This window comes from Myxocyprinus asiaticus, chromosome 8 (genome assembly GCF_019703515.2).
Source record: "Myxocyprinus asiaticus isolate MX2 ecotype Aquarium Trade chromosome 8, UBuf_Myxa_2, whole genome shotgun sequence".
NCBI lineage: Eukaryota > Metazoa > Chordata > Actinopteri > Cypriniformes > Catostomidae > Myxocyprinus > Myxocyprinus asiaticus.
In genome coordinates this window covers 21,372,873-21,394,473 of record NC_059351.1, presented here as the reverse complement: position 1 = coordinate 21,394,473, position 21,601 = coordinate 21,372,873, and the positions used below count along the sequence as shown (strand labels likewise).

Here is a 21,601-nt window from a genome sequence, read left to right as displayed (position 1 = left end):
GCATTATAAATTATTTGTATGATTAATTTAAATGTATTATTATTAGTTGTTTATTGCTATAAATATGACTATTAATGAAACGTACTGAATATTATTAATAGTCATTATTATTGTTAATGTTATTAATTAATAAAATAATACATGTATTATTTAATAATTAAATTATGTATTACTATCATCATTGAAACAGTAATACTAAAATTCTGTAATTATAAGTGTACTTAGACAAGGAATTAATTGCCAGTTTTTTTTTTTTAACTTGTGTTTTGTTACGATATGTATGATGCAATATGATCAAATAAAATGAAATACAAAATAAACGGATACTTTCGTTCTGAAACCACACTACCCCTACATCCTCATGTAACCTATCATGACATAGACGTAATTTCCTTGCGTTCCTTATTTGGAACACGGAAGTACTGTATGCAGTCCAGTTATATATTATTATTTCTGACTGTGATGAAGATTAAGGTTCGACCAAAAGTCCAAATGTCAAACCTGCGTCTCTGAAACTTCAAACCATCAAACTCGCAGTACGAAGTTCAAAACTTCATCGTGTGGCACATCAGTCGATGAAAGAACTCCTCATATGATCGGTAAGAGAATTACTGCTCTATTTACATCCTGTTTATACTTTCATTTCTGTTATTTAATATTTGGAAGAGCAGGTCAGTTTTGTTACACGTTAGAGGCCTTGAAAGGACTTTGTACACGTGCTCGTTATTGTCGATCATCATTCGGTTATAATTATTAATGTGGGCACTGTAGTTTCTTTAAAAACTACATACTAGATATGCAGTATATATGTATATAGCAATTACTCTTTCCTTTGATCAAAATGAAACTCGATATTATGAAAATAATCTTTGAAATGTGAAAATATCATTTTGTTGATTTTTTTTATTATTATTTTTCTAAAATAATTGAATACTGTACTTATATGATAAGGCATACTGTATTAATTTCACCTGTAGTAAGTCAGTCTGTCCAACAGCAGTGTATTTCACGATAGAACGTGCAAGTCGAATGAATGCTCAGGCGCCCGTGACGTTTTAGCGCAGTATGGAGTTTTCAGACGGTCCCTTAAACACCATAGGCGAATATCAAACGAATATCGAACTTGCAACCAACTTTACCTCACTAATAAGAACAAAAAGTAGTGACTTGTAAATTCAATTCACCCTGTGCTATATTGAAAGCACTTAGCACAACATCTTTTGTTTTTTAACCTTGCGAATGTATTTATTTATTTATACACACTCATTTCAAATCAGATGATTGCAACACGCTCCAAAAAAGTTGGGACAGGGGTAATTTAGGACTTCAACCTGATAGTTATGTACTGTATATTGGAGATTGTCATGTCTTTTATCAACAGGCCATTGTTGGTGTTCTGTTATAACGATTAAGATGACTCAAGTCTTTTTGTACGGCACACTGAAGTGTGGCCAACCCAACTACTACAGGATGCTCGATGCTGCCAACGGTAAAGTGGAGTTCCTCGCACAAGCTCGCACAGTGGACTCATACCCATTAGTGATCGCCACCCAATACAACATCCCATTTTTGCTAAATGTCCCTGGGAAAGGTCACCGTGTCCGAGGGGAGATTTATAGTGTAGATGAGAAGATGCTAAAGTTTTTGGACTGGTTTGAAGGTTGTCCACACATGTACCAGCGGACACTGATCAAACTGGAGGTGGAGGAATGGGTCGGTGAAGGTGAAAACAACCCAAAGGCTGGAAGCATCGTCGAGACGTTTGTGTACAGCAGGACTACTTACAAACCGGAGTGGCTCCAGAACCCAGCCTACGAGAACTACGATTCTTATGGTGACCACGGACTGGAATATGCATATCAAGAAGATAGATGCCCCGAATGAGATTTTGCAATCCATGTAAACTCTTGATAATTCTTATGAGATGGCCTTTTCTCATACAAAATTGTACAACTTTTATTCCCATAGAGACCGATCAATCAATAAACAGAATTTCTATTCGATACAATAGCTAAAGGCATCAAATATCCAACACTTTAAGTAATGCAGTGTTTCCCATTAATTACCCGCCACAGTCTAATTTGTCCCGCCACAGTTTCATAATTAACCGAAAATATTTTTACACTCCTTATAATAACATAAAATGTCTCTAACGTTGTGTTTTGCGCCGTTGCTTCGGCAAAGCATCTCTCACTCCCAGTCAGTCAACACTGACTGACTGACCCCCTGCGTGCGCATGCTTACACATGCACTGGAACCAATTATCTAACATTAACGTTATCACCAGTGGCTTAACACTTGTCCGGGGCAAGTGGATTTTTGATGGGGCAAGTGAAAGAGACTTTTACTTGCCTGACCGGACAAGCAGACTGATTAAAACATAAATAACAAAAAAATAACCAGCTATATTTGTGATAGCCTACAGGGCTGTGTCACTTATTAGAAAGTTCATATTCTTATTTTGCTGTTGAAAGTAATCCAGAGCACATAATTTTATAATTTGCTAGTGATCTAGTAACAGCTGTGCCTTTTTTGATTGACAGGCGGTGTATGTGTGTGTGCTGAACATGCGCGTTTCGAAAATGCTTCTGCTAATGCGCACCTGGACAGTCAAATACTTTTCAAAATTCCACCAAAATGACCGTCTTGGTGAGGTATTCATGTAAACACAAAGAGTGATGTCTAAAGTGAACATAAACCGCTGAGAAGAAAGCGGATTTGTATTAAAATATCGGACTTGTATGTGTAAGTGCTAATAGACCTGCTGCCATCTAGTGTGTCATTATAATAATCAAACAACCATAACAAGAAAATGTGAAGACACACTGCTTTTGACTGGGTAACTTTAGTAGCTTTAAAAAGTATTCATGTATTATAATCATACAGTAAAGACCAGTAGTAGTTTTATGTTGCATTTCATTCTGAATGTTTACTTGAATGCTTGATAGCCTACTTCTGTTAAACACTTTCAAAGCTGTTAAAAAGCATTGAATTTTCTTAATTTGTATTTTTTGTTCTATTATTTGTAATTCAATTCTATTCATTGGTGTTTGTTTTTTTTATTGTTATTTTATTACTGACTGTCTACTAGTCTTGAATAATTACTTAACTTGAAATCATCCTTCCATAATTAACATATTAGTTAGTGTTATTATTTGTTGTGGTTTTGAAGATGGTACTGAAAATCGACAGATTTCATTACAACTACTGAAATTTTGGTATTGTGATAACGTATAGCCAATATTGTACATGGTAGATCTTGCTGCAATAACATGATGAAAAAGTAGATCTCATTCCATAGAAGTGTGAGCACCCCTACTGTTAATGATGGCGATGGAGGCTTTCCTTTATTTGGCTACCATACGTAACATAAAATAATTATCATATGACAGTAGCCTCCTCCCCTACCCAGTGCAGTTTACATTTCTGTCACAGATAACTGTGTTGATTGCATAGGTACACTATTAGGTTGGGCATCAGTCATAATTTTAGAAAAATATACAACATGGTTTTGACAAGGTTAGTTGAGCATGCAACTTAAATGTCCTTTTTTCTCTCCGGACAAGTAACTTTTTTACTCGGACAAGTGTATGACCAATTTACTTGTCCGGAGGACAAGCACATGACAATGCTTAATGTCGAGCCCTGGCTCAAATGTATGCTCTTGTTGATTTTATGTTTTGACCATTTGTGAACTGCGTTAAACTCTTGTCTCGTTTATGCTTTGTTGGTGTGAATTTTTTGCTGTGTCATCATCATTCATATCTATACAACCAATGTGTTTATGATTAAATTACTACTAGAGCACAAAATTGTTTACAAGAGCACAAAGTTCTTCATAGGTCTAGCCTCTTAATTTTGAATGCACCAGATTGATGCATTTAACTTTAAAATATAAAATATTTTCTTGGGGGGGCATGCCCCTGGACCCCCCTAGAGGGTCCAAGGTCCACCCACCACAGTCTCACAAAATCCTGTGGGAAACACTGTAATTTCTGTGAACAAATGTACTTATGTTGCCTGATGAAGCCAACATGTTATTCTATTAAACTTTTTTTTCTTTAATAATTAATTAATAATTAATTATTAATTTTTTTTTTTTTCAAAATCCCTAAACTGAGACTAACCGAATTGCTAACTGCTCCAAGAGCTTTTAAGCTACATCCACTAAATTTGGCACAGACCTTCAGACTGTTATGGAATAGTGATCTATGTTTTTTCTAACATATTTTTCACTTGCGGTTTTCACACAATGGATGATCAAATATCAGAAAAATCCCATTGATTTACATTGACGGACTGTTCAAATTGGCCAACGGAATGTTTGTGAATTCAAATTCCAACTGTCAAAAATTAAAAAGACATTTGATCTGCTTTAGGTCTATCTGCCTATCTGTCTAAATATGGTGGTGGATCTTTAACATTGTTGGGTTGTATTTATGCCAAAGGTCCTGGACATCTCGTTCGGATACATGGCATCATGGACTCTATCAAATACAAACTGATAAAAAAAATAAAAACCTGATTGCCTCAGCCAGAAAGCTTAAAATGGGCTGTGGTTGGATCTTCCAGCAGGACAATGATCCAAAACACACATCAAAATCAACACAAAAATGGATCACTGACCACAAAATCAAGGTTCTGCCATGGCCATCCCAGTCTTAACCTTAACCCCATAGAAAACCTGTGGGGTGAACTGAAGAGGAGAGTCCACCAGTGTGGACCTAAGAATTTGAAGTGTCTGGAGAGATTCTGTATGGAGGAATGGTCTCCGATCCCTTGCCATATGTTCTCCAACCTCAGTAGGCATTAAAGGAGAAGACTCGGAGCTGTTATCTTGGCAAAGGTAGGTTACACAAAGTATTGAATAAAAGGGTGCCAATAATTGTGCCACACATATATTTGACAAAAAAAAATTGTTTTTTGATACAACTTGTGTTGTGTTTGGAATTGTTTGATAACTATTTGAGGATAGGATTTTGAATGAAAGACCAAAAGGATAAACAATAAGGATATATGTATTTTTCACAGCCTTCTTTTCTCATATTTACCAAGGATGCCAATATTTTTGGCCACCACTGTACATGAAAAGAGTTGCAAGTTGGGCCTGGGTAGCTCAGCGTGTATTGATGTGGACTACCACCCCTGGAGTCGCAAGTTCAAATCCAGGGTGTGCTGAGTGACTCCAGCCAGGTCTCCTAAGCAACCAAATTGGCCCGGCTGCTAGGGAGGGTAGAGTCACATGGGGTAACCTCCTCGTGGTCATGATTAAGTGGTTCTTGCTCTCAATGGGGCGCATGGTAAGTTGTGCGTGGATCGCAGAGAGTAGCATGAGCCTCCACATGCTGTGAGTCCCCGCGGTGTCATGCACAGCAAGCCACGTGATAAGATGCGCGGATTGATGGTCCCAGAAGTGGAGGCAACCGAGACTTGTCCTCCGCTACCCGGATTGACGTGAGTAATCGTGCCACCATGAGGACCTAGTAAGTAGTGGAAATTGAGCATTCCAAAAATTGGGAGATTAAAAAAAAAAAAAAAGTGATTGAACTATAGCAAGTAAAATGGTAATAGCTTTCTTGTGATTTTTTTGTTTTCATTTAAAATACTTGAATGATGACAAGACCTTGAATAAATATTTGAACTGCTTAGGAAACACTCCAATATATCTGGATATCTGTTCTGTATTTATGCGAGTCAGAGTTGAGTACAAGCATTGAATTTTACAATAAAATAATACAAACTCAATTTGTTTTATGGCTTTAGAAAATGTTCATATTTCATATTTCAGTAAGTGCAATGCATCCCATACATATGGATTTATTTATTCTGAACACAGTCACTCACTATCTAACTTACATTTCTGCCAACATATCCATGTTTTTTCATATGCATCACGAAAGAAAGAATCAACATAGTACAAAAGCATCAACAACATAAAAAATTATATAAAGAAGATTAAAGAGAATTACGTAATTATGAAAGAGTTTGGCACTCAAGCAGTTAGATAAAAGGCAGCAAAATGTTTTTTTTCTGGAGTTGCAATGACAGAATGATTGCTTGAGGACTTCTGTACAATTCCCCCATAGTGCACAACTTGTGTGGAGTGGTTCATAGTTAGTATAAAAATTTTTATAAAAATGGTGTCCTACAAAAGAAAGAGATTCGGAGTGTGGTACAAATGTCAGGAAGGCAGCCTCTGTCAAAGTCTCAGGCCAGCAGAGATGGTTTCTTCTAAAATATTACAAATCCAGGTTATGCATAGACGTTGGTCTATTGGTGTGATCTAAATGTCTCGATGTCCGGGTCATACTTCACCCCAAAATCAAAGAAAATAAAGTACATTTTACTAAAAGAAAATTAGCCTGTGTTGCAAAAAATATATAAAAATAATAATGTCTGGATGACATATTTTTTTAAAGCATAAAATAAATGCACAACATCAAATACTATCATGATGTATACTACAATTGTACTTTATAAATATATTTTACAATTTTTTTAAATTGTTTTTTTTTTTTTTAATTAGTTATGAGAATGTTATTACTTGCATCATTATCAGTTGTCTATTTTCACAATGTAAAAAATATTAATGGTCTTAAAATAAGCTATGTTTTTCTTCCGATTTCAGGGTGAAATATGACTCGGATATGTTCTTGGCAGTTTTCAAGAGATTCATCCATATACAGACAGAAGGCATCAACCCTTTTTAACATTAAACCTGGAGTAAAAAAAACGGTGGTGTTACTACATTCAAAAATCTTCTGGAAATTTCTGACAATTTTATTTTCTTCAATCCAGTTTTTAAAAGCAATTGGCCTCATTCATGAAACGAGCAGAAAAAATTATGTGTGAAATGTAAAATTATTTTTACCATGACACATTCAATAAAACCGTTCGTAACAACATTCTAACATAAATTGTTGCATTCAATTCAATAAATCAATCCGTACATCCATTTTTGTGTAAATCGTCACATTAAAACCTGTAAAATGTTTGTAAAATCATTCTTACGTAAGTTATCACTTTCAATTCAATAAAACCCTTCATGAAACAATTCTTACGTAAATTATTGCACACAATTCAACAAAAAAGTTCTTGCATAAATTGTCACATTCAATTCACAAAATCGATTCGTAAAACCATTTTACATCAATTGTCACATTCAATTCAATAAAACCATTCTTAAAGCCATCTTTACGAAAATTGCAACTGTTTATGTAAGAATGGTACTCCGAATGATTTACACAGAATTTCGTTCTACTCATGTTTTATGAATGAGGCCCACTGTGTAGAAGCTAGTATATCGTGTCTTCTGTACATTTTAAACAAGTGCGAAAACTGGAAGTGTTTCACTTTGTCCTGATTAGCATTTATGTGTCCATCTTGCGACAGTTACAATAATACATCTGCTTAAGTTCGTAAATTCTGGACTCTTGTTTCGATGCTGACTTTTGACATTGTCTTCTAATTACAATGCTTTACATCCAAACCCATTCAAAGTCTTCTGACTTGCTTATTTCGATAAATTGAACAAAAACGGTATAGCACTCAAGACATTTCCACAAAAAAACAAAAAAACAAAAAAAACGTTGCAATAAGATACTTAGAACCTGATTGAGAACCTGATATAAATGCCCAATATGTGGGTGTTTGGGGCAGTGTGTGTTGGTGAAGGCAGGTTTTGAAGGGTCTCTCTTTGGTCAGTAGACGTCTTTGCGGCTAAAAGAGCGGATGTGACTAGAAGAGCAGGTCGCACTGCGAATCACCTCCATCCACCTATGACAGAAAAGATATTAGTGGAAACTGGAAACTGGGAATTGCGTCAACAATGTAGCGTATACTGTGGTTTGAAACATTTATGGTTGCATACTGCTCGACATACTATTTAGAAAATTTACTAGGTAGTATATACAGCATATACTGTGCAGTATGTAGTTAGAATTATTCTAGAATTCCAAACATAGTCTTTTCTTAAGACATGATCAAAGCAAATTCCTCTGTTACCTAAAAAACAAGGCGGGCAGTATACGAACATGCTCAGAGAAAAGCTTATGAGTGAAGCATAGCGGACGAGCACAAATGGAGATACCTCTCACATACCTCTCAAACGTATATTCGCTCTCGGATCTGAAATAGTACACATGGGACTTGAAATGGAGCTTGAAGACGTAGTCTTTTTGAATGTTCTCCGACTCTGAAGGAATGGTAATGGAGTAGCCCAACAACGGAAGACTGGCAAGAGGATGTTCGTCCTTTAAAGAGATAATATAACCATGAACCTTTTCAAATTAAGACTTAAAAGTTTAAAATTAAAAACCAAAGCCCAGAACTCCTGTCGTTTTTCCTAATGAATAAAAACTATTGGGCTCTGATTGTCAAACGATAAATTTAAAAAAAAAAAAAGTAAATCTTGCATGACATGCAGAATGGTTAATCAAATTATTCGCATATATCAATATTTGCTTAGAAAGCTCCCCCCCCACCCCCCATAAAGATAATTCAATGTAAATGATAAATAATAATTCAAATACCTATTAAAATAATACTATAATTAAGATAGAAATATATTGCATTCTTATGGCAGATGAGTAAAGCATTGATTAGACAATACAAAAAGGGGCTTTAGAAGTCATTATACCATTGTTTATTTTTTTTCATGTCAGTGATCATAAGCCTACAGTCCACAGCAATCCATTTTGCAATGGAGTCGGCTAATCTGCCCTTTTCTCACAGCATGCGTTCTTGCATTCCGTAAGTATGGAAGGCCAAAAGATTAAAAATGTCTTTAGGCGTAACGTGTAAAGACAACATAATATCTGTACGCATTATTGTGGCTAAACACGCAATTACGTGTACAGGCAAGGTCACGTGGACACGTAATTGTGTGTAGAGCACAGAGATATTTATACAGACCAGTGGTGTAGACACATATTTACCGGGAATTCGACTGTCAAAATAAAAGTCACAACCACGTAATTGTGTGTAGACCACTGAGTTATTTATACAGATCAGTGGTGTAGACACATATTTACCGGGAATTCAACTGTAAAAATAAAAGTCACAACCACAAGCATGGAAATCTAACAAAACTCTAAAACTCTTAAAACATCTATACTTAGTTGCTTTAAGGGTGTATGTATATTATTAATTTAATAGTGTATTTGTTTTTGTGTAAATTATCAGTAAATGTGTAATCAAACAAATTGTTAGTGAGAACGGGGCATGTTGTCACATTATCTAAATTGCAACATAAAACAAGTGTTACAATTAGCCTTGTGCTCCCCTATATGCTATGTGGGTTTTTTTCTGGGCCAATTTGGGCAATGAGCTAATAAATATAAGGAAAAAAACACAAATATAAGAATATATTGCATCACAACTTTTGTTTATTCTGAATGGTAAGATTAACTTGTGTTATATTGTCAATAAAATGCATCATAAAATGATCTCCACTAAATTAATAAATGAATATGTGGAAATGTAAAAAATTATAATAGATAATAAAATTTTTTAAATGATTTAAGGATTGTAAATTATTTGGATTTTACCAGTTCATTTGTACTAAGGACTAGGATAATATATTACACACACACACATACACACACACACAAATTAAAAGATTTAAAAATAAAAAAATATCATCAAATTAAATAGCTTAATCTTTATAAAAATTGCTTATTTTTTATAAGTTTTAGTAAGTTAATTTAGTTAAACGTTACTAAGTTCAATTTGATGGAAATTTGTTGTAAATTTGAAATTATTTTGTTCATAGCTTGCTTAGCTGTTGGTGACCCAAAAATTAAGGTCTGTAAATTATTTCTAACAGATTCCAACATTTTGATATTTTGTTCAGTCCCATGAAGTAATTATTTTAAAGACAAAATACATAGACTAACATGTTCCCTTTAATCCAAATGCTTCAGTCTCATCAGGATATACAGGTGCATCTCAATAAATTAGAATGTCGTGGAAAAGTTCATTTATTTCAGTAATTCAACTCAAATTGTGAAACTCGTGTATTAAATAAATTCAATGCACACAGACTGAAGTAGTTTAAGTCTTTGGTTCTTTTAATTGTGATGATTTTGGCTCACATTTAACAAAAACCCACCAATTCACTATCTCAAAAAATTAGAAAATGGTGACATGCCAATCAGCTAATCAACTCAAAACACCTGCAAAGGTTTCCTGAGCCTTCAAAATGGTCTCTCAGTTTGGTTCACTAGGCTACACAATCATGGGGAAGACTGCTGATCTGAAAGTTGTCCAGAAGACAATCATTGACACCCTTCACAAGGAGGGTAAGCCACAAACATTCATTGCCAAAGAAGCTGGCTGTTCACAGAGTGCTGTATCCAAGCATGTTAACAGAAAGTTGGGTGGAAGGAAAAAGTGTGGAAGAAAAAGATGCACAACCAACCAAGAGAACTGCAGCCTTATGATTGTCAAGCAAAATCGATTCAAGAATTTGGGTGAACTTCACAAGGAATGGACTGAGGCTGGGGTCAAGGCATCAAGAGCCACCACACACAGACGTGTCAAGGAATTTGGCTACAGTTGTCGTATTCCTCTTGTTAAGCCACTCCTGAACCACAGACAATGTCAGAGGCGTCTTACCTGGGCTAAGGAGAAGAAGAACTGGACTGTTGCCCAGTGGTCCAAAGTCCTCTTTCCAGATGAGAGCAAGTTTTGTATTTCATTTGGAAACCAAGGTCCAAGGGTCTGGAGGAAAGGTGGAGAAGCTCATAGCCCAAGTTTGAGAGAGAGAGAATTGCAGGCAGCTGTACTGTGTGTTTTCGGTTGTGTGTTTTGTTTAAATTGTTTATTAAATTATTATTTAAGTTGTCAAGCCGGTTCTCACCTCCTCCTTTCCACTGAACCCCCTTACACTGGTGCCGAAACCCGGGAAGGAGGAGGGATTCCCGTCGCAGGGTCCTCGACACTGCCGTCCACCCAGGGGAGCGCCGCTGCCGTCCGACGGGGGACGGAGTAGCCCGACCACCCGGACGAGGGGAACGGCCGCCGTCCGCGAGGTGATTGGGGACGGGACTCCCCGACCGCCTGGAGCGAGGGAGCTGCTGCCGGGGGCGGAGGAGTGCCCTGCCGTCCCCCGGGAACCTGTGTAGAGCCGAGGAGGGCAGGGCCGGGCTGGAATGAGACACACCCAGTCCCCAATCAGCCTGATGGGGCGCGCGAGGGATAAAGGCGGCCGGGGATGACAGTTCGAGAGAGAGAGAATTGCAGGCAGCTGTACTGTGTGTTTTCGGTTGTGTGTTTTGTTTAAATTGTTTATTAAATTATTATTTATATTATTAAGCCGGTTCTCGCCTCCTCCTTTCCACTAAACCCCCTTACACTGGTGCCGAAACCTGGGAAGGAGGAGGGATGCGCCGTCGCGTGGTCCCCGATCACTACTCCACCCTCTCAGGTGGACTGCAGCCGCTCCTCCCTGGGCGGACCGGAGTCAGACCTCCGACCCCCAGCGGACAGAACGCCCCTCCGCGTTCCCGGCGTCCCGTGGGGACTCTCCTCCGCCCCTGGCAGCGGCCCTACCACTCCAGGTGGTCGGGGAGTCGCTTCCCTCCTCCCCCCGCGGACGGCGGTCTTCTCTCGACCCCTCCGCGTTCCCGGGGGACGGCAGGGCACTCCTCCGCCCCCGGCAGCGGCTCCCTCGCTCCAGGCGGTCGGGGAGTCCCGTCCCCACTCGCCTCGCGGACAGCGGCCATTCCCCGCGTCCGGGTGGTCGGGCTACTTCGTCCCCCGTCGGACGGCAGCGGCGCTCCCCTGGGTGGACGGCAGTGTCGAGGACCCTGCGACGTGAATCCCTTCTCCTTCCCGGGTTTCGGCACCAGTGTAAGGGGGTTTAGTGGAAAGGAGGAGGCGAGAACCAGCTTAATAATATAAATAATAATTTAATAAACAATTTAAACAAAACACAACCGAAAACACACAGTACAGCTGCCTGCAATTCTCTCTCTCTCGAACTGTTGTCCCCGGCCGCCTTTAACCCTCGCGCACCCCATCAAGCTGATTGGGGACCGGGTGTGTCTCATTCCAGCCCGGCCCCGCCCTCCTCGGCTCTACACATTGCTTTTTATTCAAGAACCAGAAAAATTATATGGTACACACAGTGACATTGGAACACTGATTTTCTTCAAAAGAATCGGTGTAATCAAAGAGTACTTTTTCAAGGGGCCTGGGTAGCTCAGCGAGTAAAGACGCTGACTACCACCCCTGGAGTCGTGAGTCTGAATCCAGTGCGTGCTGAGTGACTTCAGCCAGGTCTCCTAAGATACCAAATTGGCCGGTTGCTAGGGAGGGTAGAGTCACATGGGGTAACCTCCTCGTGGTCGCTATAATATGGTTCGCTCTCAGTGGGGCGTGTGGTAAGCTGTGCGTGGATGCCGCGGGGAATAGCGTGAAGCCTCCACACGTGCTGTCTCCGTGGTAACGCGCTCAACAAGCCATGTGATAAGATGAGCGGACTGACGGTCTCAGACGCGGAGGCAACTGAGATTCGTCCTCCGCCACCCGGATTGAGGCAGTACGCCACCACGAGGACTTAGAGTGCATTGGGAATTGGCATTCCAAATTGGGGAGAAAAAGGGGGAGAAAAAAAAAAAAGGAGTACTTTTCCATTGAGATGATTCTAGAACATTGAAAGTTCACATTAATGCACTGCTTGTTGCAAAGTGAACGAAATGAAGAAAAAAGTTTCAGAGAACATATTAGAAAATTTACAAATTATATTTGTCTCTCTATTTTTTATATATATATATATATATATATATATATATATATATATATATATATATATATATATATAATTTTTTCCAGATACAATTTTTGCAGATAAAGTTTATAAATTATATAAAGTTTAAGAGATATATGTTCTTTAAATCTTACTTTGCATTTTATATTTCTGGGGTAATACTAATGTACTGTAACATAGTATTACCAATATGACAACATATGGTATTCTTACAGCTGTTAGTAAAAGTGTAAAAATGACTGTATTGTTTTTTTGGGTTTTTTTATTGACAAATTCTTACCAATTGAAGTTTCCACTGGATCAAAAGAGGACATTAATACACTGAAATACAACAATAATTTAAAATGGCTTGAGAATACCAGAAGGAATTCTGGGTTGAATAATTTAAGTATAATGGGTATAATAATATTAACCTGATTATTAATCAATGTAAACACGATCAATGTTTTATGAAGGTGATTTGCGCGATTGTGAGATTAAGAGTACACACACAACAGTAGGCAAAACAAAATAAAAAAAAACTATCAAACCTAATAAATCATCTACAGTAATGTGAAAAAGTATTTGCCCCATCCTGATTTGTTCAGTTTTTGTGAATACCTCAGACTAAATTGTTTCAAAAATTCCAAAAATGATAATTTTATTTATTGAAGCAAAAAAGTTATCCAATACCAACTAGGCCTGTGTGAAAAGTATTTGCCCCTTAGTTACTAAATTCTCAAATCTATGAAATTACATTCATAATGGGGTTCAGCTGTGCTAGACACCAGGCCTGATTACTGCCAGCCCTGTTCAATCAAATCAACAGCTAAATAGAACTTTTTCAGCAGCATGAAGTTGGCTAAAAGTTCTCACCCAGTAGCACACTATGCCAAGGTCAAAAGAAATTCCAGAAATGATGAGGTGATTGAAATACATCAGTCTGGGAAGGGTAACAAAGCTATTTCAAAGGCTCTGGGACTCCAAAGAACCACAGCGAGAGCCATTATCTCCAAATGGAGAAAACTTGGCACAGTAGTGAACCTTCCCAGAAGCGGCCGACCTTCCAAACTTCCTCCAAGAGCACAGCGACGACTCATCCAGGAAGTCACAAAAAAGCCAAGGACAACATCCAAGGAACTGCAGGCCTCCCTCGCATCAATAAAGGTCACTGTTCATGACTCCACTATCAGAAAGACACTGGCCAAAAATGGCATCCATGGAAGAGTGGCGAAGTGAAAACCACTGCTAACCCAAAAGAACATTAAGGCTCGTCTGAATTTTGCCAAAACACACCTTGATGACCCTCAAACCTTTTGGGAGAATGTTCTGTGGACTGATGAGTCGAAAGTGGAACTGTTTGGAAGACAGGGGTCCCGTCATATCTGGCATAAATCAAACACAGAATTCCACAAAAAGAACATCATACCTACGGTCAAGCATGGTGGTGGTAGTGTGATGGTGTGGGGATGCTTTGCTGCTTCAGGTCTAGGGCAACTTGCAATAATTGAGGGAAACATGAATTCTGCTCTCTAACAGAAAATCCTAAAGGAGAATGACCGGTCATCAGTCCGTGAGTTGAAGCTCAAACGCAACTGGATTATGCAGCAAGACAATGATCCAAAGCATAGGAGTAAGTCCACCTCTGAATTAAAGTTTTGGAGTGGCCTAGTCAAAGTCCTGACCTGAACCCGATTGACATACTGTGGCAGGACCTTAAACGGGCAGTTCATGTGCGAAAACCCTCCAATGTGGCTGAACTAAAGCAGTTCAGCAAAGAAGACTGGGCCAAAATTCCACCACAGCATTGTGAAAGACAGATCTCTGGTTATTGGAAGCATTTGGTTGCAGTTCGTTTTTCACATGGGTGATATAGGTATTGAATAACTTTTTTGCTTCAATAAAAAAGGATACAGTATATTTTAAAACTGTATTTTGTGTTTCCTCAGGTTGTTTTATGTTACATCTCGTTTGAAGATCTAAAACAATTTAGTATGAAAACTACACAAAAATTGAAGAAGTCAGGAAGGGGGCAAATAATATTTCACAGCACTGTATAAGTTATTGATTGAACTGTGTCCTGTCTTGCACATGAGAGGATTCTTGTGTTTTGCAGCTGCTAAAAAAGCCCTGCGTCTTCATCACGTGACCTCGCTCATCCATGATGTATGAGGGAAAACTCGATGACATAGAACTCCGTGGGATGACATGTCGATTTAAGATGTATTATTCATGAATCACACATGGTTTTGTAGGTGTTTAGGTCCCCATTATATGTTTTCTGGCTCGTCATTGGCCAAAACATGGATGTCTGAACACAAAATGTCATGTTTAGACGCAATTACGCGTACACAAGTTATGTCGTCTGTACACATTACGTGTAAAGACAAATTAGATTAAACACCGTGCGATACGTCAGAGCTATTTTTAATTGTTATCTATTTCCATATGTGTCAGACCGACGCTTTTGTAGTGTCTCCAAAAGCGAAGCGTACGCTGTGTCAAGTTAAAAGTAGTTGAAACTTTGAAAATCGCGTCTCGAGCTAATTCCGTTGGGCCTCATCCAGCTGTTAAGAACGCATCCTGTGTGATCAGCTCTCATTCTGTGGCTACGCTAATTGTGAGGTTTGTTGAGGCACACTAACTGTCCCCTACTGATGTGGCATGTAAAAACAAGTCCATGCACTTCATGCTGAATTGCTCCGATGTCTTTGTGTTTTTTTATTACGGAATTTATGCACGGGTTAGGGAGCATGATTAATTTCGTGTAATTTTTCTCTTATTGCTCTATTTTTCTATATTAAACGAATGATACTAAATTAATGTGTTAAACTGACAACCCTAAAAAATTACTGTCTGAAAAATGAGAAAACAATTCTTACCTGGTGTGTTTTGTAGAAGAACAAACTGAAGTTGGTGAAGACGACCCATAACTTCTGCCAGCCATTGCTGTTTTTGAACTTTCTTAGCAGATTGCCAGACAACTGATTCTGAAAAATAAAGATGAAATCAATAGGAAAAACTGCAACAGATAAAAGTGGAGAGAATTCAACACGTACAACCAAGGTCCAAAATTAACTTCTCGAATTATGACAATAAAACTAGCTAAACATCTGGTTTGCCACTTCTGTTGAGTTTTCTTTAGTGATACTGTATGTTTAAACAACTTTAATCTGATTCCTCAGTGAGAGTCTAACTATTGTTCTTACATTGCGATTAAAACTTGCATTATGTTCCATAAAATAGGTTTTTCTTTATTTTTACCAAGTCATAAAACTTATTCCTTATTTACTCACCAAAACCATTTTGTTTCCCTCTCATACTGTATGTCACTTTTTGTGTGTCAACTTTGAACCCTGGGTACAACAAAGTTATGACTAACAGCACTAAGTTTTACCATGCCACTTTCAAGAAAACATTTCACTATGAATAGAACATCCAAGTCCTCTTCAACCAGCTTTCAGAGGTTGGAACATTGACAATGTCAGATGTCCTTTGTGCTGTTAGTACAGTAAATACCTTAAGAATAAAAAACATTCAACGACAAAGAGGGAAAGACACTGAAATGAACAAACACCACCAGAGCCCAAAGTACAGTCAGTATTCAGAGGGTATGAAGAAAAGTTTGTCAGTTTGAATAGCATGACGATTGTCCAATACTACAACAGGATCAGTTATAAATGGGCAGAGATGTAGAAAGTCCAGCTCTGGATAAATTTGACTATTCTACTTTAGCACATATTATGTAACACTTTACAGTTCTGCATGTTAACATTAGTTTGGGGCTTATTGCATTTATAAAAAACAGCAACAGAAGCAATATGATAAAGACCAATGTTTAATAAATAATTACATTAATAATAAATCTGAATAAACAATTCTTCACCAAATAATATAGTTCATTAGTCAAACTGTACACTGTTGAAGGTTGTCAAGCTAAATAAAACCTGGAATATTACTATATAATTTAATTTACGGGTTAGTTCACCCAAAAATGAAAATTAATCATTTACTCACCCCCGTGCCATCCCAGATGTGTATGACTTTCTTTCTTCTGCTGAACACAAACACAGATTTTTAGAAAAATATCTCATCTCTGTAAGTCCATACAATGGAAATGGAGATCAAACCTTTGTAGCTCCAAAAATCACATAAAGGATACATAAAAGTAATCCATAAGACTCAGTGTTTATATCCATCCCTTCCGAAGCAATATAATAGGTGTGGGTGAGAAACAGAATCTCCACTTTAAAATCTCCACTTTAACCTTCACTTTCAGATGTGAAAAGTGAAACTAACCAGGCACCACATGTGACTTTCAGATGTACGAGTGAAAGTGGAGATTTAGAGTAAAAAAAGGAATTAAATTTTGATCGGTTTCTCACCCACACCTATTACATTGCTTCTGAAGATATGGATTTAACCACTGGAGTCTTATGGAGTACTTCTATGTTTCCTTTGTCATTTTTGGAGCTACAAAGGTCTGATCACCATTCACTTGCATTGTGAGAACTACATAGCTGAGATATTCTTCTTAAAATCTTTGTTTGTGTTCTGCTGAAGAAAGAAAGTCTTACACATCTGGGATGGCATGAGGGTGAGTAAATGATGAGAGAATTTTCATTTTTGAGTGAACAATCCCATTAAGCTTATTTTGCCAACCTCCATAAAATAGAAGAAGAATAGGAACCAGAAGAACAAACTCAAGAGCACCACCACAACATTAATTTGCTGGTTGGAAGTTGCAATGAAGGTACATGTTTAACACTTTCCTGCAACATTTAGCATATCAGCTGTTTTACAACGGCTTAGAAAGTGGCTTATCTAATCCGATTTTACAGTTGGAAACGATCCATTTGTGATCCACAAGTGTAAATATCATGCAGCATGGTCTATTTCTTAAGTAGAAAACATTAAAAGTGCTGTAAGCAATTTTTTCATGGAAAAGTATGCAAAAAAATGTCCTACTCTCTTAAAGATATTACTGAAATAAGTGTGCTGAGATATCTCATCTGTCTCTGTGACAGCTGTAGACTTTGTAAACGGCAAACAAAAATTTGTCTGCGAACCACGGACATTGATGCTTTTCACCTGTCAATCATTTTGCTTGTTCTCATAGTATTATATTTGAATCGGATCATTGAGGTTGTGATTCATAATGTTTGTCAGTTGACGGCACTATTGTGCCACTGCTGAATTTGACAGCCACAGGAACAAACAATGCTGCTCTTTCACTTGGTTTTGGTCTCAAAATTATCTTTGGAGGGTGGGGTTTTGGAATGAGGAATCAATGGCTCGTCACATGAAAGCTTCAGAACCCTAAAATCACTTGCAGCACCTTTAATGAAGCCCTCGCAGACAGGTTGTCCATTGAAGGATTTGCCTAGAGATATATTCATGTATAGATCTTATCGGCTGAAATAATAACACTGTGGAAAACTTTAATAATAACTCAAAAGTTGTGGGCCAAATAATGCTACTCTCTAAAACCAACCATCACGAGCCAGTACGTGCAAGTTTACTGCTGTTTTACCTCTCTACTCCTGGGGGTTTCACTAAAGGAGAGGCTTTGGGCACGATACCAACACACCACAGAGAGGGCCACAGGCCCCTGAGCCCTAAGTGGGGCTGCAATGGGAACCTCTGAGATTCTGACTGGACTTGAGTCCTCTACCACAGCAGGGAGTTAAAACAGAGACAGAGAAAAGAAAACAAACACAGAGAGAGTCACAGGAGACATGAACGAGACAGAAAATACTGGGTTTGAAAAGGAGCAAGGAGAGATTTTGAATTAGGATGAAGTCATGATTCAACAATCTGAAGAAGCGAGAACAGTGAAAGGAAACCAGGTGACAGCAGGGAACAGGAAGTCAACAAGCTTCTGAAAACCAAGAAAACACAAAAAGTGTTGAAATATGATGAAGAGTAGGCCTGCACAGAATCTGTACAGAAATGCACAAAACATTTTCAGAATTTGAATGGCTGTTTGATGCACAATTCTACATGTTTGTTTATTTAGATTTTGGCAAGTTTTCCTGATGAAAAACAGTTTTAAACCAGCAGTCTTAGCTGGTTTAAGCTAGCCTCCTAGCCTGGCCAAGCTGGTGTTCAGTTGGTTTAGCTTGTCGGCTAGATGATCCCTCAAAACCCCTCTAAAACCAGACCAGCCTGGAAGACCAGCAAAGATGAGCAAACTAGTTCAGGCAGGTTTAACTTTTTTTTTTTCATCAGCTTTTTTCAAATAAGAGTGTAGTACTCTCAATTTAAAATCCATTTTGTACATTTCTCCACAAAATAAACACAGAAAATATGGAGAAAAATATGCATAGATTCTGTGCGGGACTAATTTTGTCTTGAAAACACAGTTGAAGTTACCAGAGGATGAGAGAGGGAGTTAAATACAAACACAGAGGAGAAACTAAGGTAAGATACAAAACAAACACTCTGAGTGCTAAAACGACAACTACGCTCCGGTACCTCTAAAGCTACGCTAAAATCCACCATCGATACGCTGGTGTTGCGATGCCAGCACACATGAACCATGGTATTTCCACGGTGAGGTGCCTGTCTCTCGAGTGAGGTCTGTGAGGCGCTCAAATCATCTTCTGATTCCTGGTCGGCGCTAGACTCATCAGGGCATTCTGGGAAATTTGGGAAGAACAGCCATTTAACAAGAAAACAATAAGGGGTGGAAAATAATACCAAGGACGGTGTATTTTCTGGACATCTACCCTGGTAATAACATACATTTTGACATACTATGGTTGTAACGTTTTTAGGAGATGTACTGTAACATGGTAATACCATGGCTTTTGGACATTGTACCATTGTAATACATTGGGATTTGGAAATGTCAGTGGCAATACCAAGGCTTTCGGACATGCACCATGATGCATTTTTATGTATTTATTTTTACTTTTTGTCATTTATCATGATAATAGTATGAGTTTAATGTTATGTTTTCTGGATATGGTACCATTTTGAAACATGGATTTGTGACATATCATGGAAATACCATGTTTTTTGGCCATGTTGGGCAAAAGTTTTAGGCACTTAAGATGTTTCACAAAAACATTTGTCTTAAGATGGTTATTTATATCTTCAGCTTTAGTGTGTCAATTGGAAAAATACATTTTAGACTCCCAAACATTACAAATAGAAATGATTAGAATAGAAGAACGGGGTGCTCTACAAGAGATAGCATTGCCCCCACAGAGCCCCCCACTGAACACTGAGTCAGTCTGGGATTACATGAAGTGACAGAAGTAACTCAGACAGCCTAAATAGATAGAAGAACTGTGATGAATTCTCCAAGAAGCTGGGAACATCCTATCTGCCAACAACCAAGAAAAACTGTCCAAGTTTACCTAGGAGAATTGGGGCTGTTTTAAAGGCAAAGGTGGCCACACCAAATACTGATTTAGCTTTTTTAGGTTTACTGGACTTTGTATGATGTTAATTGATAAATGAAAACTATTTATGACATTATTTTTGAAGACATCCTCACTATGCAACATTTTTCACAAGTGCCTAAAACTTTTGCACAGTACTGTACAATTGTAATACATTGGGTTTTGGACATGTTCCATGGTAATACTGAGGCTTTCGGACATGTACCACTATAACAGCATTTCTTTTTTTTTTCTTTTTTACATTTGCCATGGAAATGTCATGTTTTCTGGACATGGTACAGTGGCAAATCCTGGTTTTTGGACATGCAACATAGAAACACCATGGTTTTTGAACATGTATCATGGAAATACCATGATTTTTGGACATGGTACTATGATTAACCATGGTTTCCGTGCATGTATCATTGTAATACATTGGATTTTACTAAAATACTATGTTTTTATTTTTTTGGACATTTACCATGATAATACAATGACTTTTGGACATTTGCCATGGAAATATCATGTTTTCTGCACATGGTACCATGGTAAACCATGGTTTTTGGGCATGTACCTTTGTAATAATTTGGGTTTTGGACATGTTTCATGGAAAAAGCAAGGCTTTTGGACATGTAACAACATAATACTCTATTTGTTTGCTTTTTTGTTTGCATTTACTATTATAATAATATGGTTTTTGAACATTGGCCATAAAAATATCATGTTTTTTGGACATGGTACCATTTAGAACTGTGGATTTTTTCAAACTTATCATGGAAATACAATGTTTTTTGGGCATGTACCATTGTAATGTGTTTTGGACATGTTTCATGGAAATAGCAAGGCTTTTGGACATGATAATACTATGGTTTTTGGACATTTGCCATGGAAATACCATTTTTTTCTGTACATGATGCCATGTTAAACCATGTTTTTTATTCAAAGTACTATCATAAACCATGGTTTTTGGACATGCTATTTTTTGGACACATGCCATCACATTCATGGTATTCTTTGAAGTGCCCAGAAGTAGTATGTGTACTCAATGGACCATGGTACACAAATATGGTAATTATTCAGTGCCATGGTACATATCAAGGGACCATGGTATGACCATCTGATACCATTACTGTACCAAGGTACTGCCACATTACTTTTTTGAAAGGGGTGTCGGTTATTAAAAAAAATAAAATAAAAAAAATAATTGAAAATTGCAACATTCATAATAAAGCAGGTAGAAAACAACTGAAGTTTGAAATCCTTTCATGTTAGAAAGACAATGGATCATTTATGAGGTCAAGTATGAGACACAATGAGCAAAACCAAAAACTAATTGAAATGAAATACATGAAATGGCTTACAATATGTGAACAGTGGGTAAATAATTAATCACAATGACTTATATTACATCTAGACTACAGAAACAATATAGTAAAAGAAAAGCGGTTAAGATTTAACT

At 37.8% G+C, this 21,601-nt stretch overlaps 2 protein-coding genes across 6 annotated transcripts in view; one reads left to right on the top strand and one right to left on the bottom strand.

Moving 5' to 3' along the window:
- Positions 1-362: 362 nt before the first annotated feature.
- On the top strand, positions 363-3,718 carry LOC127444971 (gamma-glutamylaminecyclotransferase B-like). Its single transcript, XM_051704663.1, has 2 exons — positions 363-599; positions 1,382-3,718. The coding sequence occupies exons 1-2, from the start codon at positions 593-595 to the stop codon at positions 1,882-1,884; spliced, it is 510 nt and encodes a 169-aa protein (XP_051560623.1). The 5' UTR covers positions 363-592; the 3' UTR covers positions 1,885-3,718.
- Positions 3,719-4,916: 1,198 nt separating this feature from the next.
- The window catches only part of LOC127444907 (FERM, ARHGEF and pleckstrin domain-containing protein 1-like), a 141,141-nt gene continuing 124,456 nt past the window's right edge, over positions 4,917-21,601 (bottom strand). For all 5 annotated transcript variants that reach the window (XM_051704557.1, XM_051704559.1, XM_051704560.1 and 2 more), the window contains 4 exons: positions 19,229-19,392; positions 15,634-15,741; positions 8,101-8,252; positions 4,917-7,776 (listed from right to left, as the gene is read on the bottom strand). In XM_051704557.1, the coding sequence (XP_051560517.1) occupies positions 7,701-7,776; positions 8,101-8,252; positions 15,634-15,741; positions 19,229-19,392 (500 nt within the window). In that variant the 3' untranslated portion in view covers positions 4,917-7,700. The remainder of the gene's footprint in view (positions 7,777-8,100; positions 8,253-15,633; positions 15,742-19,228; positions 19,393-21,601) is intronic.